Source organism: Carettochelys insculpta, chromosome 3, assembly GCF_033958435.1.
Source record: "Carettochelys insculpta isolate YL-2023 chromosome 3, ASM3395843v1, whole genome shotgun sequence".
NCBI lineage: Eukaryota > Metazoa > Chordata > Testudines > Carettochelyidae > Carettochelys > Carettochelys insculpta.
The window spans coordinates 159,278,958-159,296,471 of record NC_134139.1 but is presented as its reverse complement, the minus strand read 5'-3'; the positions used below and the strand labels follow the sequence as shown (position 1 = coordinate 159,296,471).

The following is a 17,514-nucleotide window of genomic DNA, read 5'->3' as shown; positions in this document are numbered from 1 at the left end:
TCAGCGCACTGCCTTTTTGCCTCAGTATTACTGGATCGAAGAATTGCTGCTTCTTGTTAGGAGGTTCATTTCATTTCCATTGCTCCCAATTTCATACTTGCCATCACTGAAATTTTTCAAGTGGAGTATAGTGAAGTAGACTTCAGTTCCACTACATCATTTCTGTATTAGAATTTTTTTAATCTTTTCACAATCTTGTTGCATGTTTTTTAACTAAATTAACATGGCACGAATGAATCGCCCAGCTCCTGTGGAAATCACCTACAAAAACATGAGATTTCTTATCACACACAATCCAACCAATGCAACCTTAAACAAATTTATAGAGGTAAGGTCTTTTTAGATACACTGTAAATAAATATGCTTAAATTAGTTCATATTTAATCTGTTTTAATCAGTCAAATTCAACTCATTATTCATATTGCGTCAGGACTTGTTTTTATAGAGTGCAGTGGTTTTTGACCTGTGGTCCGTGGGCCTCTGGTGGCTTGTAGACTGCCGAAGACTTCCAAAGAGGTGGCATCTCCATTCAAAAATTTGGGGGGCCCTCAAATGAGAGAAGCTGAAAATCCCACTCCTTCCTGCACTCTAAGCCCTAGCCCTGACCTCCTGTTTAGTCAGCATCCCACACTCCCTCCTGCACTCCAAAGTCCCAGTCCTGATTGTACCCTCTCAGAGCTGGCACCCCAAGCCTTGAGCCCCTCCTAGAGCTTACATCCATCATCCACTCCTACTTCTCTGCCCCAGGTTCAGCCTGGAGCCCTTTCCCACACCGCAAACCCCTGGGACCCAGCCCAAAGCCCATACCTTCTCCCAAATCTGTGCCGCAGCCCAGTGACAGTGATGGGGAGATAACTAGAGCAGAGTGGGGCCTAAAGGAAGAGGTAGGTTAAATTGAGAAAGTGATCTTGGGCATAAGAAGGTTGAAGATCACTGCTGTAGCATAATGGGGTCCTGATCCTGTTTGTAGGCTCACATTAGTACTTTATTTGGAATTCTAAGCGCTACAAAAGGTAGTCAGTTTAAGGAACTAGCATAACTGTGAGGGGTTTTTTTTAAGCTAACTTATCTGATGATGACTTAAAATGAAATGAGTTTATTTTAAGCTTTTAGTCACCAAATGGAAGACTGAGCATGGGGGATATGGGGTGATTGACGGGAATCTTGTATTAACATCCTTCAGATGCTTCAATTTCTGAAGTATAGAAAGTATACTTGGCTTTGCCTGACTGAGAATCATTTCTGCTCAAGGTTGGTTTGTTTTTGTCTGTCTCCCCCCGCCCTTAGGAACTTAAGAAGTATGGCGTAACCACAGTGGTAAGGGTGTGTGAAGCCACATATGACACTGCACCAGTGGAAAAAGAAGGCATTCAGGTTTTGGTGAGTGGCTTAAAAACACTCATTTAACATTCACAAACTTTTAATGTCTACTGCAAGTTCATGAGTGATCTAAACTCTAAAACTTCTCCTGGAGCTTCCTTACATTAATTTGTGGCAAGGGAAAAAGGAGAGCCTAGCACTTAATTTAATAGTTGAAAGGTGACTTGCTGCTTCGAAGCCCACTTCATCCTGCCCGCATGCTTCTGTAGTGGCTGTACAATGAACTCCTATCTGGTGTTCTATCAACTGGAACTCTCAAATAACTGGCATTTTAACCATAAGTAAATTTTAGTTACATTTTTCATAAGTACAGTATAGTGTACAATATTACTGTTGGTAAATAAAGTACTCTGTGCAAATGTATTTGGGTTTTTTGTACCTAGTTTTGGTTTTCTTTAATGTTATACATTGCTAAGTATACCTGACTGTTATCCAAAATATTGGAATATCAGGCAACCTCCTGTTCCCAGGGCTGCCCATTGTGAAAGTTTTACTATACTTAATTGGTGAGGTGGTACTTAAACCTAAAATCATGTGCCTAAGAGAACCTGCATATTCTAAATTTCTTATGCTAGGATAATTCCAGAGTAATTGGTCATACTATTTTAGTTAATCTACTATGAGCAATGTTAAGCATTTAGGGTAGACACTTAATCAGTGTGAGCATTGCAGTAGAGTGTTCTAGCTCCTTCAAAAATTGATTTTCAAACACAGGAAATTCAGGGCTTGCCTGATCTCTTTTGTACTAATAGATTATTAGAATATCATACTTTGCTAGGGGCTAATTTGATCTTATGGTGTTAGGGCAACAGTAAACGAAAGGAGCATTGTCATCTGACTTCAGAACTGATGCAAAACTGGGGGAGGCATGTTCAGCCAAGGTGTTCTATTGCTGCTGTGCTGGTTCAGCTACCTAGCAATTCTGTAGTGGGTAGTGCTAATATAGACAAAGTACTGATGCCTACCTCAGTGCAAAGTACAGGACTGTAAAGACAGGTCTGGGCATGGCTAGATGATAGTAGTGAATTTAGAAAAGGCTTCAGGAAGTTTCCAGTGCCAGACTTCCACAGTTGTGTGGGTTCCTAATGTTGTGACTTGAACAGACATTGGGGACAGGATGGTCAAGGCCTTCCAATAGCTAAATGGGAGGTGGTTTGTGGCTGGATATTTCGTTACAAAGGGGATAGTAGTATGTGTCTAAGTAAAAGTCACTGTGTTGAGACTGCTACAGGAGTTGGACTGACTCTAGAAATGATGGCAGTTTGAGGTGAGAGTCTGATACGGATGTCTTGTCCGGGAGCGTATAGGTGCCAGAAGCACCTTTAGTGTCTCATCTTCATGTTGAAAATTCCTTGTACGGAGCAGCCCTTGGATAACTAGGCAGTAGAAATGCTGAACAGTTGGTCACGCATCCAAAGTCTGGAGTGCTACATTGCTCTGCCTATTGGAAGCTGATGTAGTTCAGAACAGCCTCACATATTTCTTTAAATAGTTTCAGTGTGAGCTTTGGGTTCAGTGATGTGAAGCATTGCTGTGCAGATAATGTATTCTTAAAGGTGTGTCTTATTTGTGTGTGCATTTTGGAAGGTGTGTTTTTCTTTAAATTGCTTACACTAAGCTAGCGTCACTGTTTTTATACATTTTTTGCAACTGACATGTACACTTGTGAAAGTGTGTACAAAGCTCCAAGTTGGTGAGGAAGATAGCTAGGAAGCATCTTTAATTTTGAAAGGGGAACTTATTTTATTTTTTTAATATGGAGATACACATCTCGTAGAACTGGAAGGGATCTTGAGAGGTCATTGAGTCCAGTCCCCTGCCGTCTCAGCACAACCAAGCACCATCCCTGACAATTTCTTTGATATATTTGTCCCAGACCCCTAAGTAGCCGCCTCAAGGTTTGACCTCACAACCCTAGGTTTAATTATTAATGCAGGCAGTTCAGAAAGCTTCAGTAATACGTATTTAAAGTTAGTTTGCTGTTGACATTTGTGTTGCTAACTTGTCAAGGATTGATAAGGGTGGAGGGGGGAAGGATGTAATTCACCAGACAAGGAAAATTAATGTAACAGGCATGGAACTTTTTGAAATTTCAGGTTAATATTCAACAGAATTGTATTTTGGTGACCAACATAAACAAACATAGAATAAAGCTACTTGTCTGACCATATCAGTCTTCAATTGAATGAACTAGCTCTTAATGCAAGTCATAACTTTTAGCAGTAAATCATGAAGTCTAATGACAGGAACGAGTTTAAGGGGTTAAATTGAGGGATGGGTTGACAATTGAGGAAAGTGTTTCACTGTCTCAGGGTAGCTAATCTTCTTCTTCGAATGGTCCCCGTGGGTGCTCCACAATAGGTGTCGGGCTCACCCGGCGCCGCAGATCAGAAATCTTCCAGCAGTTTCTCCTGGATCGCGCATGTGCCAGCGCGCACCGCCCCCCCTGCGCGCCCCCAGCCGTGTGCGCGATCCGGTCCCCGCCAGTTCCTTCTCAACTGCCATTGGCTGCAGATGGAATCTACTCAGGCTAAGGCCAGAGTCAGATTAAATAGTGTTTTTTTTTCTACACGTCATTTGTTGTTTTTGGTTATTAAAAAAAAAAAAGAGAGAGAAAGCAAAGACAAAGAATATCAGCCCCAAAAAAAAAGAGAGGAGCGGAGAAGAGAAGAGAAGTGGATGTGAAGGCCATTTAGGCCGCCTGCTGCCCTGCAGGCGGTGATCACTATTTGGGGTGGAAAGGCATGGACTAAGTGCGAAGTACCCTATTAACAGTAAAGGACTCACCGCAATGGCCTCTTCAGGTTTTCAAAAGCGTGAGTCATGCCATGAAGCTATGCCAGCCTCCGTGGGCCATAGTGAATGCATCCGATGCCTGGGGGAATCACAGGCTACCCAGAAGTGTTCTCATTGTGCTAAGCTCACAGCCAGGGCCAGGAAGGACAGAGCGATGAGGCGTAAAATGCTCTTGTTGATAAGGCTCTCCAGCCGGACTTGCCGGAGAAGCCTCACCCAGAAGGGCCCTCTGGGTTGCATAAGAGGAGGGCAGCTTTCTCTGACCCCCTCGGTGCAGAAACGGAGGAAACGCTCCCTCGCTTGATCCTTGCCGGTGTTTGCAGCGAGCAGGATGAGCAGAGCACACAGCCCCCAGCCGCATACTCAGGCAAGTGGCACCACGGCAGCACACGTGGCAGAGGCTGAGCCTCCGGTTATACAACAGCCGGCACGCACGGCGCCTAGAGCGTCAGCGAGGCAAGCGCCGGCCCCCGTGGCACCAATGGTGCAGGGGCGCCAGGCATGGAGCCTGCAGGCACTGGAGGAGGATACCCGCGTGGCACCGCAGCTGACGGTGTCGAGCGCGGTGCTGACAGTGGGGCCGAGATCCCTGGCATGGAAGGGGACAGTGCCAGCCCCGCAGGGGAGGGGCAAGGCAAAATCAAAAGCCTGGCACTGCAGGCCATCTCCGGACAGGGCTGCGCTGCTGTTAGCACCAAGCCCTCCCCCTGTGATACACACGCCGCACCGAAGGCCTGTCTCTCCACCGGCCCGTCCGGAACCTCCTCCGTTCCTCCAACCAATGTCACCATGGCTTGGGCCACCTTCACCATTTCTGGGATTGGATCCCCTGGAGTACTATCACAAGCCAGTCTCACCTCATCTGTGTTGTCGCGGAGGTCTCACTCTCCCAGACATCGGGGGTACACACACGGTGAGTGGTCTAGGTCTCCATCCCCAGACCCTTGCCCATGCTGCCATGGTCGTGCTTATCATGCTGGACACAGACACTACAGGCCTACACCCAGGGGCAGGTCGCCCCCAGCCGCTCAATACCCCCGTGGGCACTCCCGATCGGGGACGGAAACACAGTTGTCTCAAGGGGAGTTAATTTTAGAACCGCGAGACTTTCCTTAGCAATCCTCCAGCGAGCAAGTGTATCATCGACCGCAGGAGCCCGAGGGTTCGAGGGAGGCTTACCCTAGTGGTTCCTCCTCATCCTTCCCCAGATGAGGCCATGGCCCCCGGGGATGTTCTCTCCCCTGGATGACCTTAAACAGTTTCAGGAGCTGTTTAAAAGGGTGGCTTTCACACAAGACATTCAAACGGCAGAGGTGCAGGAGAGACATCACAAACTCCTGGAAAATTTGAGACCCCCAGCTTCGTCCAAAATTGCTATTTCGCTGGACGAAGCCATTCTGGAGTCAGCCATTACTATATGGCAGACTCCGGCCTCTGTTCCGCCTACGAACAAGAGAGTGGATAAGAAGTACTTCGTCCCAGCAAAGGGCATGTAGTTCCTCTTCGGTCACCCACAACCAAATTCTTTGGTGGTCAAGTCGTCCCAGCAGAGGTCAAAGCCTTCTCAGTACAAATCGGGGGGATCGGACAAAGATGCTAAGAAGCTAGAGCTGTTTGGCAGGAAGGTGTAATCCTCTTCTACCCTGCTATTGAGAGTGGCAAATTATGGGCACACCTAGCAAACCATAATTTTGATAATTACTCCAGGCTTACTCCCCTCATGGATTCACTTCCGGAAGACAAACAGCTGGTGTTAAAGGTGCTTATTCAAGAGGGCTACGCAGCATCGCGGACGGGAGTCCAGGTTGCCCTGGACGTGGCGGACATGGCGGCACGTTCAATGGCTACAGCAGTGGTTATGCGTAGAGAATCCTGACCCCAGACGTCGGGTATCCCGAGGGACCTACAGGCGAAGATCATGGACCTTCCCTTTGATGCATAAAAGCTGTTTGCAGACTCAACCGACTCGGTCCCTCACTCCAGTAAGGACTCAAGTGCTACGCTTAGAACCTTGGGCATTTATACTCCCCCATACGGGGGGGAAAATTTTATCCTCAGCAAAGACGCTACACTTACAACCACAGCATGCTCAATATCAATGGGGCTATGGCCAAGGGCGCGATCAACAGCAGCAACAGTACAGAACTCCTAGGCGACGTTCTCAACAAAGCCGTACGCCCTCGGGTCTGGCCCAAAGGCAGCAAGTTTGACGGGTATGTCGGGGGGGCTGCACTATCAATACCCTCGCTCAATGCCACTCTCATCTCATGTTCCAGCATCGCCTCAGACCGTTCCACTCCCAACGGCAAAAGATCACCACAGACAAATGGGTGCTGGAGATCATAGCCACGGGTTACGCGATCCCCTTCCAGTCGCTTCCACCGATGAAGCCTCCCACCAGGCCTCACCTCAGGGACGCTGCCACGAGGCGAGGCTCAAGCAGAAGGTGAATCACCTTATGCTCATAGGGGAGGTGGAAAGAGTGCCGGAATAATTCCAGGGGAAGGTTTTTATTCACGCTACTTCCTACCAGAGAAGAAAACAGGAGACTGGAGGCCCATCTTAGATCTTTGGGGCCTCAACCGTTATTTGCGCAAGCAATGTTTTCGGATGATCAGAGTTGCCTTGATACTCACGGCACTGGATGATGGAGACTGGGTTGCAGCACTCGACTTACAAGACGCTTACTTTCATATAACAATCCACCCAGCACACAGACGCTTCCTCCACTTCATGGTCGGCCAGGAGCACTTCCAGCACAGGGTTCTTCCGTTCGGCCTCTCCTCGGCCCCCAGAGTCTTTACCAAAACCCTGGCAGTGGGCGTCAGCCTACCTGCACAGACGGGGTGTTTATTTTTCCCATATGTGGGCAACTGCCTGCTAAAAGGGGTCTCGAAGGCAGAGGTCTCACGCATGATACGCATCACAGTGGACACGTTTTTCTTTGCTGGGCCTAGTCATCAACCTTGTAAAGTCAAAGTCCTAACCCACACAACATATAGAGTTCATAGGGGCACGCATAAACTCTATCACAGCAAGGGTGTACCTACCCAACGCCTGCTTCCGCGCCATCAGTTCGCTGGTGCCAGTCTTAACGTGCTTACAGCTGCTGGGCCACATGGCGGCAGCGACGTTTGTGGTACAGAATGCCAGGTTGCACATGAGAAGCCTGCAGCATTGGCTGGCGAGCGTTTACAAACCGGCATCCCACACTGTCCACAGGGTGGTGTCGCCCACAACAGAGGTGCGCAGATCCCTGGCGTGGTGGGAAAACCCCGAGAATCTGCTAGTGGGGGGTGCCTTTTCACCAACCACAAATTTCTATTTTTTCTTACTACCGACGCCTCCCACGTAGGATGGGGAGCGCACATCGGCGACAATGCAAGGGCTATGGTCCCCTGTGGAACAGGCACTGCACATAACCATGCTGGAGCTCAGAGCAGTGTTCAACGCCTGCAGACATTTTCGAGATTACCTACATGGCAAAGTAGTCGGGATTCAATACCGACAATACCTCCGCTGTGTTTTACGTCAATCGACAAGGAGGAGCACGATCCAGTGCCCTATGTGTGGAAGCAGTCCAATTGTAGAATTGGTGCATCGCCAACAACATAACGTTGAAAGCCTCGTACTTGCCAGGCGCTCACACTGTGAAAGCAGATCAGCTGAGCAGGCGCTTCGCAATCACGCATGAATGGCAGATCCACTCCGATCTGCTACAGCGCATTTTTCGTACATGGGGGTTTCCCCAGATCGATCTGTTTGCCACAACAAGGTCTTGCACAAAGCCAGAAGGGAGAGAGCTCGCATGATACTCATAGTCCTGCTTGGGATCGGCAGCAATGGCTTCCCTTGCTTTTGCGCATGTCGGACCGCCCACCGCTCCCTCTACTGGTGGCACCAGACTTACTCACGCAGGCTCAGGGGTCCTTAGTGCACCCGCACCCTCAGGGTCTGCACCTACAAGCATGGCTAATCCATGGCTCAGCTCTTTAAAGAGCACGTGTATGGAGGGCGTACAAGAAGTCCTGGAATGTAGCCGAAGGACCTCCACCAGGAGGACTTACAAGCAGAAATGGACTCGATTCACAGCCTGGTGTTCCGCCAAACAGTTAGCTCCCCTTGACGTTCCTATACCTGTAATACTAGAATACTTATTGGACCTCGAGACGCGGGTTTGCTCTATCCTCGCTAAAGGTCCACCTCGCCGCTATATCAGCCTTTCGGCATACAGAGAAAGGGCCCACGGTATTCGCCCATCCTGTCGTTACCAGGTTCTTGAAGGGGCTGGTAAACCTGTACCCCCCTCGGAAACTGCTTCCACCATCTTGTAATTTGGACTTGGTGCTCATTAGCCACAGTTCCCATTCGTCTCCTTACGAGAAAAAAAACCAACGTTCCTCCTTGCAACTACGTCAGCCCGCAGGGTGAGTGAGCTCGCGGCAGTGATGGAAACGCCGCCCTGCACAGTATCCTCAAAGGAGGCGGTAACCTTAAGGCTGCACCCAGCCTTCGTTCCAAAAGTCTCTTTGGAGTCCAATCTTAACGAGCCAATAGTTTTACCCTCTTTTTACCCGAAGCCTCACAGCTCTGGCAAGGAGGCACGCCTGCATCTCCTGGATTTGAGGAGGGTTGTTGGCCTTCTACATAGACAGAACTAAGTCCTTCCGGAAAACGGGCAGGCTCCTAGTCTCTCTCTCTCTCTCTCTCTCCCAGGTCAAAAGGAGAAGGTCTCTCTTCACAGAGAATCTCTCAGCACATTGTGTCCTGTATAAAAAATGTGTTTCGAGCTTCAAAATGCTCCTTTGCTGGCCCCACCCAGGGCTCACTCCACCAGGGCGGTGGCGGCATCAACAGCTTTCTTCAAGGGCATCACGTTAAAAGACATCTGTAGAGCGGCGACCTGGTCATCCTACGACACCTTCGCCGAGCATTATGCCCTGCCTCAGGTATTCGAAGAGGATACCTGTCTGTCAACAGCAGTCCTCTCAGGGGCAAGCTGCACATCAACCGATTACCCACCTCCTTACTTGGGTTACTGCTGAGTAGTCACCTAACGTGGAGCACCCACGGGGACCACTTGGAGAAGAAAGAGAAGTTACTCACCTGTAGTAACGATGGTTCTTCGAGATGTGTCCCTGTGGGTGCTCCACCACCCATCCTCCCCGCTTTGGATCTCTGTCTAGTGTTTTTCAGGAACATCCAATGCGGTTGGTCAAGGAATTGGCGGGGACCGGATCGCGTGTGCGGCCAGGGGCGCACGGGGGGGGGGGGGCGCGGCGCGCGCTGGCGCATGCGCGATCCAGGAGAAACTGCTGGAAGATTTCCGATCTGTGGTGCCAGGCGAGCCCAACACCTATTGTGGAGCACCCACGGGGACATATCTCGAAGAACCATTGTTGTTACAGGTGAGTAACTTCTCTTTCCCAGCTATACTTGAGTCTGTTTCTGTATGTGGAATAAATTTTTCATTCTAGGATTGGCCATTTGATGATGGTGCTCCACCATCCAATCAGATTGTTGATGATTGGCTAAACCTCTTGAAAGTCAAATTCCGTGAAGAACCGGGTTGTTGTATTGCTGTACACTGTGTTGCTGGTCTTGGGAGGTAAGTGAAGTTCTGAAATAATAGCTAAGGCTTTTAAAATCGTTTGGTATAAATGTTTTTCTACAAGGAAACATAGTGCCCAGTAGGAGAGCCTTAGAGAACTTACTTGGAGTTTGAACTCCAAGGCTCGACAAGTTCTCGATCCCCATTTCCAAACATGAGAATTTGTTCTGGAATAAGATGGTTGGTTGGTTTTTTTTAAAAAAAAAAAAAAAAAGCAGAAGAGGTATACTGGAATAACACCATGTGTGGGCAAGCCCTGAGCTTAGAACAAGGGTGGGTGACAATTTTGCAGAAGGGCCATTCCTCAAATTTTGGTACTGTTAGCAGGCTAGCTCTGGGTTCCCCAAAAAAGGGGGTATGGCTGGAGGCTACAAAGAGACAGTGTAGCGTGAAAAATGTTTTGTATGAGAAATAGTCTTTATAACACAAATTGTGTGCTGCAGTTTGACAGCGACTGTGTGGCACAGACTGAGTATATTAGACAGTGATACAGTGTGTGCTGACCACTGCTGGATATATTTGAGAGAAGCCACCCTCTGTCTCTTAACGGAAATCTGTCCTGCTTGGTCTCTCCTTCCCCTACACTGCGCTCCTGAGCCACTTACTCTCCATGCTTCAGACTGGACCAGCTCTGAAGCGTGTCTCTCTATCCCTGTTCTGCAGAGATAGGATACAGGGACGGGGGAACACCCTGACTTCAGCACTATCCTCTTCCTTCCCCCTCTGCATGCTTAGCAGGAAAACCCTAGGAGCAGCTCAGCTGCAGCCAGAGCAAGGTGTGGGGTTGGGGGCAGCTGAACACATGCTGGCTATAAGTGTGCATGCACTGCTAATCAGCTGGGCAGGCCAGACATGTTTGGTTCCTGTATGACTTTTGCCCACCCTGGTGTAGAAGATATTTTCACACAATCTGTGCTGTTACATCTTTTCACCACTGTTCTTGCTACTTGTCTTTCAATAATCATCTTGTCCATTTTTTTTAAATGTAACTGCTACAAGACCTGGTCAAACAGCAGAAAATTATTAAATGTTTGATCAGATTAATGGTATTTAGTCTATTTGCTGAATAGTCCTTGACTGGCATGTAGAAGTGGTCAGAGTACCAGAAAGATTGTAGAATAACTTATTCAGAAATACCAGTGAAGATTATTAAATACATTTGACTAGCTACATCCCTTACTTTTGTCCTGTCCTTCCTGACTATAATAAAATATATAAACTGTTATCAATGTTTCACCTTTAAAGGGTGTATGCATTGAGGAACTTTTTGGGGGACTCATTCCTACAGAGGCTGATTTGAATGGTTAAACTTCTAGACTTCCTTCTGTGGCCTGCTGGAACGGATACTTTTTTTTTTTTTTTTTTTTGCTTCCTTTCCCACCGCAGCAATTCCTGGTTGTGCGTCTCTACTAGTCCGTCTTATGACAGCTGCAAGGGGGCGTTTCTGGTGCTCTGCTCCATCCTGTGTAGTCTTCTGGGGTGATAAATCTCGTGTGTATTTGCTGCTGCTTTCCCAAACAGCAAAATTAAATGGACCTAATTCTTGTCAGTTTCGGTTACTACTTAGTCTTTTGAATAACAGCAAAAACTGACAAGTCTAGTTGTTTGTTTTTCTTTCTGTTGCACAGGGAATTAATGCAGCAGAAGTAGACGTTGGAGCTGTCTCCAGTTTCAAGTTAGAGCCATTTTATATGCTTTTAAAGGTAACTGTTAAAATGTAAAAATGACTCTGTACGTTCTAAATACGCCTTTTTTCTCTTCTCTCCAGAGCTCCAGTGTTAGTTGCCCTTGCACTGATTGAATGTGGAATGAAGTATGAAGATGCAGTGCAGTTTATAAGGCAGTAAGTATTAAACTAGTGTCTGTTTTACTCTTTTTAAAGCTAAATCAGGTAGGGAAGAGTCATACATAACTCCTACATAGAGTGTTGTGTAGGAAACTGGACAGTAAAGAAAATATACTGGTAATACTAAAAAACTAGTTCAGTTTAAACATACAGAAAATTTTTTCATAAATATTGCATAACCATTTAAAGGTTTGTCAGTGCCATTAAAACCCCTGACCCATGCATACTTGCATCCATTTGATGAATTTGTAAGAACCATATGAATGTTAGATAATGCCTGCTTCAGGCTCTCATTTCCAACTTTGTAGCCTTCGTAATGCAAAAGACAAGCTTCCAAACAGAACAACATTAATACATAATTGTCTTTAGTCAGATTGGCAGAGTGGTAAGTATGCAACAGCCATAATGCATTTGGAACTCAGACTGAATCTGTAGTACTGGTAGCAAGAAACAAGTCCTCTTGATTTGTCTCATTTTTCATAACTGTTCAAGATTAAATACACAATTTCATGTACCAATATTCTGATCTTCACTACAGTTGAGTAACACTGCAACAGTTCACACTACTTCTGAGTTAGTTTTGCTTAACATTCTAAAGCTTAATGTATGTAATTTTAACTCAAGTCTGTGTTATGTCCATTTGTACAACTTCCTGGTTTGTACTTGACTTCATAGCTGGGTTAGGTTAGCTTTAAAGCATACTGTGAAGGCTGATGCTCTTGGGTTCTAAGGTGACCATATAGTCAAACTAGGGGAAGGGGGAAGCCTTCTGGGAGTACATAAACATCTGGAATGTGCTGTTTATCACTGTTACCTGCTGCTGCTTCAAATATACTACTTTATTTGGTAGCTTAGTGTTTTGAATAAACTTATTAACGAAGTACTAAATTAGTGTAGTTAGTTAGTATTCCTGTACAACAAGGGTGAGCAACAACTTTTGGTAAGAGGCTACTCCAAGAATTTGGTGAGTGGTCACAGTACACATTTCTTTTCTAAAAATAGTCTAACATCTTTCTCTTTTGTTTAGGAAGCGCCGCGGTGCTTTTAATAGCAAGCAGCTTCTGTATTTGGAGAAATATCGTCCCAAAATGCGCCTACGTTTTAAAGACTCCAATGGTCACCGAAATAACTGTTGTATTCAGTAAAACCGGGCTACCTATGCTGCTGCTTTGAAAGTAGAGGATGGAAAATTAGAACTGGGCAAGCAACATGAAGAAACATGTAGGGCAGATAAATTGGCTAAATGAAGCTTGCTTAGCAGTGTTTATAGACTAAAAGTTTGGCAGAAATGCAACTTGTCTATGTAGGTTAATATCCACCTGTTTGGAGAACTAGTAAATGTTTTGCTGTATGCTGTCTTTGAAATGTCTCCTTGGTCATAATTGTTATCAACTGAGCTATCTCTGAATCATGTAGTTGAGTTTAATTCATTAAATTCCCAATAATATGTCACTGTATGACATGTAGAGAAGTTAGGTGCCAAAAATCCTAGCACAATATTCTATTTTTTTCCCTGTAAATTACAGTGTAGTTCTTGTGTTGCATGAACTACGACTGCCTGGACCTTGCTTTATCCCTTTTCCCTACAATCATTTCAATATTGAGAATAGAGCCTATAATGGTAATGTTTGCTTACACTGTCTCCCACAATCGCACTAGAATATCAAGATTTGCACAATCTTTCATTTTTATTAATATTGACAGTGACTTTTTGGTGTCTTTCTGTAACCTGCCTCCCATTATCTAAACCCCTGCGTTTTACAAATACATCTATTCTCTGGTTATACATGTGGAAAAGTAATCCTTTACATTGTACAGAAGCACACAAAGTCTTTAATGTCTCCAAACAAAAAGCCTTACATTTAAATTAATGTTAGCACTTCATGTGCAACTTAACAGAGGGCCTGAAAAAAGGATGGGAGGGGCTATTTAATATTTCTAGTAAAATGTTGCCTTTTGTCTTGTGCAGGAAGTATAGAATATACCCTTTACTTTAGTAAATATTTTTTTAAAATGTAGAAATGCTTAGTTATTGTAGCTAAAATTCTTAATCATAAAATTTCTGAAGATCTTGTAATTTCTTTTACTGTACTTCTTGAAAGTTGTTTACCAACTATTGCTTTGTTAAAGGTGTGATTTTTTTTTTTTTGTTTTCCCTTGAGTTTCTGCTATCAACTAAGCAGAACTCTGTAATATTTTGTATGCCTTTTGAGCTGCATAACTTAATATTTGAATACTTGATAATTTGTTTTATTATGTAATTGATAAAATGGTGGTGTGTATTAATGTTAGTTCAACCATATATTTATACTGTCTTGGGAATGTGTGGTTATAGTTCTGTGGGAGAAATAATTTTGCCAGTGTTCACCAGCTTGTAAAATCTAGTGCGAGAGCTTAAACATCTAAATAAATACTGAAATGCACTTGAGTCTGTGGAAATAATTTTTTAAAGATTTAACAGTGTATTCAATATGGATTTAGGAGCTTAAACAACTCAGTCCTGTAAGAAAGTAAAGAAAATAATTTATACCCCACATTGATACCAATTAGCTGCCATTGACACTGTTCAAACTGGTTGCTGCCTAAGTGCAGTTATTTTAAGTAGCTTCTTCAATGTTAGATTAGAGCTCATATCTCAAAGGTGACTCCAGTTAGAAAGGAACATTACACTGACTCTCTATGAAGACACAGTTCCCTTAAGACTGGAAAAAGGTGTACCAGAACTGTAAAGGAATAATCTAAAATGGTAAATAACTGCAATTAATCACTCCTGAACAGAAAATCAATTGCAAGTTATTAAATATTTTGGATGTTTTTATATTCAGTTACATCACAGAATACAAAGTACTACATACTTATATTGTAAATATTTTTTGCACTGCAGTATCTGTATGATGTAATCTTTTATCGTGAAAGCACAACTTAAAAACAGATTAAGTGCAGTTCTATAACAATGTAAAACTTAAAGCCTTCACTTCCACACAGTCCTACTTTGTTCATCCATTTGCTTAAGAGAAACAAGCGGATAGGGAGCTGCCGACAGGAGTTTAAGAAGGAGGAGAGCAAGTGAGCCTGCCGCTGAAGAAGCTACCAGAGGAAAGTGCTAATCTCTGGGTGAGTGAGCGTGTGCTTTAACTGCTGGCAGTTGAACTGCCATTTTGATTCCAGGTCGGGGGAGTTTCAGTTTCAGTGGCAGTTGGAGCAAAAGATCAGGCAGGTAGTCCCCTTCATCAGCTGTCCTGTGTGTGACTCATAGGGGGAGGGCCTGAGAGAGGCCAGCAGGCTTAAAAGCCAGAGGCAGGAGCAACCAGGAGAGTGAAGGGGGCAGGGAGCTGCAGACAGGGGAGTTTAAGAGGGAGTTTGACACAGGGAGTGTGACAGAGGACTATAATGATTAGGAAGACCCACAACACCTGGGCCAGCACTACTGCTGTCTCCTCCACTCGTGCCTGTAGCCAGCCAGACTGCCTGACGATGGATGTTTCCACCCAGATCCTGGTGTGGTTCTGCAAGGACTGGGGCTTGCTGTTCCCACTTACTGATACCCAGGCTGAGGGAAATATTCAGTGTGAAAGGCGCCTGCTGGTGGAATCTCTCAGGCAGCAAGTGGGGGAACTACAGGAGGAGGTGGCCAGGTTGAGGAGTATCCAAGTCCATGAGCAGTTCCTGGATAGTATTCAGGTGGAGACTGCGGAGGTAACTGTCTCAGTGCACAGGACGGCTGACAAACCACTGGAGGAGGTGGACCAGGGTGGACACTGGCAGCTGGTTACTTCTCGCAGTGGGCAGTGTCCCACCCCTGCTCAGAACCCTCCCACCGTGGTACTGGAAAACCGTTATGCTGTACTTGATACAGGAGACCAAGAATTACCCCATACAGAAGAGGAGGCCTTGTACCCCCAAGGCTGGGAAGTCTACTGCCACCCCTGCAAGAAGGAAACGTAGAGTAGTGGTGGTTGGAGACTCTCTTCGGAGGGGGACGGAGGTGCCCATCTGTTGCCCTGACATTTCATCTCGGGAAGTGTGCTGCCTGCCGGGGGCCCGTATCGGACGTTACGCAGGCATTGCTGAGGATTATCCGGCCCTCTGACTACTATCGCATGCTTCTCATCTATGTGGGCACTAATGATACTGCGAGGTGTGATGCTGAGCAGGTCAAGAGTGACTTCAGGGCTCTGGGGGCATGGGTCAGGGAGTTTGGGGAGCAGGTGGTATTCTCTTCAATCCTGCATGTCAGAGGTAGGGGCCCAGGCAGAGACAGGTGTATCCTAGAGGTGAATGCTTGGTTGCATAGATGGTGTCGCCAGGAAGGCTTTGGTTTCTTTGACCACGGGATTCTTTTCTGGGAAGGACTGCTAGGCAGAGATGGCGTTCACCTTTCAAGGAAGGGGAAGACCATATTCGGACACAGGCTGGCTAACCTAGTGAGGAGGGCTTTATACTAGGTTCGACGGGGGCAGGGGAGCAAAGCCTGCAGGTAAGTGGAGAGCATGGATACCTGGGAGATGAACTTGAAATGGGAGGGAGTATGGACTACACTGGGAGAGTAAAAAGAGGGCCAGGGCAAAACTGGGAGGCAAGACCAAATCAATGTCTGAGATGCCTATATATAGAAATGCAAGAAGTAAGGGAAATAAGAATTGGAAGTACTAATAAATGAATACAACTATGATATCATTGGCATCACAGAAACTTGGTGGGATAATACTCATGATTGGAATGTTGGTATTGAAGGATACAGCCTGCTTAGGAAGGACAGACAGGGAAAGAAGGGAAGAGGTGTTGCCTTGTATATTAAAAATGTACACACTTGGACAGAGGTGGAGATGGATGTAGGAGATGGACAGGTTGAGAGTCTCTGGGTTAGACTCAGAGGAGTGAAAAACAAGGATGAGGTCCTACTAGGAGTCTACTACAGGCCCCCTAGCCAGGTGGATGAGGCTTTCTTTAAACAGCTAACAAAATCATCCAGGGCCCAGAATTTGGTGGTGATGGGGGACTTCAACTATCCATCTATATGTTGGGAAACTAATACAACAGGGGACAGACTGTCCAATAAATTCTTGGATTACATTGCAGACAACTTTTTATTCCAAAAGGTTGAAAAAGCTACTGGTGGGGAAGCTATTCTAGATTTAATTTTAACAAATAGGGAGGAAATTATTGAGAATTTGAAAGTGGAAGGATGCTTGGGTGAAAGTGATCATGAAATCATAGAGTTCACAATTCTAAGGAAGAATAGAAGGGAATAAAGTACAATAGAGAGAATGGATTTCAGGAAAGCACATTTTGGTAAACTCAGACAGCCGGTAGGTAAGGTCCCATGGGAAGCTAAACTGAGGGGAAAAACGGCTGAGGAGAGTTGGCAGTTTTTCAAAGGGACATTATTAAGGGCCCAAAAGCAAGCTATCCCGCTGCATAGGAAAGATAGAAAACATGGCAAAAGACTGCCTTGGCTTAACCAGGAGATCTTGCATGATCTCAAACTAAAAAAGGAATCGTATAAGAAATGGAAACTAGGACAAATTACAAAGGACGAATATAGGCAAACAACACGAGCATGCAGGAGCAAGATTAGAAAGGCTAAGGCACAAAATGAGCTCAAACTAGCTACAAGCATAAAGGGAAACAAGAAGGCTTTTTACAAATACATTGGCAACAAGAGGAAGACCAAGGAGAGGGTAGGGCTGTTGGTCAGTGAGGAGGGAGAAACAGTGACAGGGAATTTGGAAATGGCAGAGATGTTTGATTTCTTTGTTTCGGTCTTCACTGAGAAATCTGAAGGAATGCCTGACATGGAGAATGCTAGTGCAAAAGGGGTAGGTTTAGAAGTTGAAATAAGAAAAGAACAAATTAAAATTTACTTAGAAAAATTAGATGT

The 17,514-nt window shown here is 45.5% G+C and overlaps 1 protein-coding gene across 1 annotated transcript; it reads left to right on the top strand.

Annotated features, from left to right (window-relative positions):
* The first annotated feature begins 189 nt into the window (after window positions 1-189).
* PTP4A1 (protein tyrosine phosphatase 4A1) lies at window positions 190-14,056 on the top strand. The gene is made up of 5 exons (XM_074991100.1): window positions 190-328; window positions 1,288-1,380; window positions 9,654-9,784; window positions 11,556-11,630; window positions 12,661-14,056. Exons 1-5 carry the CDS (start codon window positions 224-226, stop codon window positions 12,776-12,778), a joined length of 522 nt encoding a protein of 173 aa, XP_074847201.1. The 5' UTR covers window positions 190-223; the 3' UTR covers window positions 12,779-14,056.
* The last annotated feature ends 3,458 nt before the right edge of the window (window positions 14,057-17,514 follow it).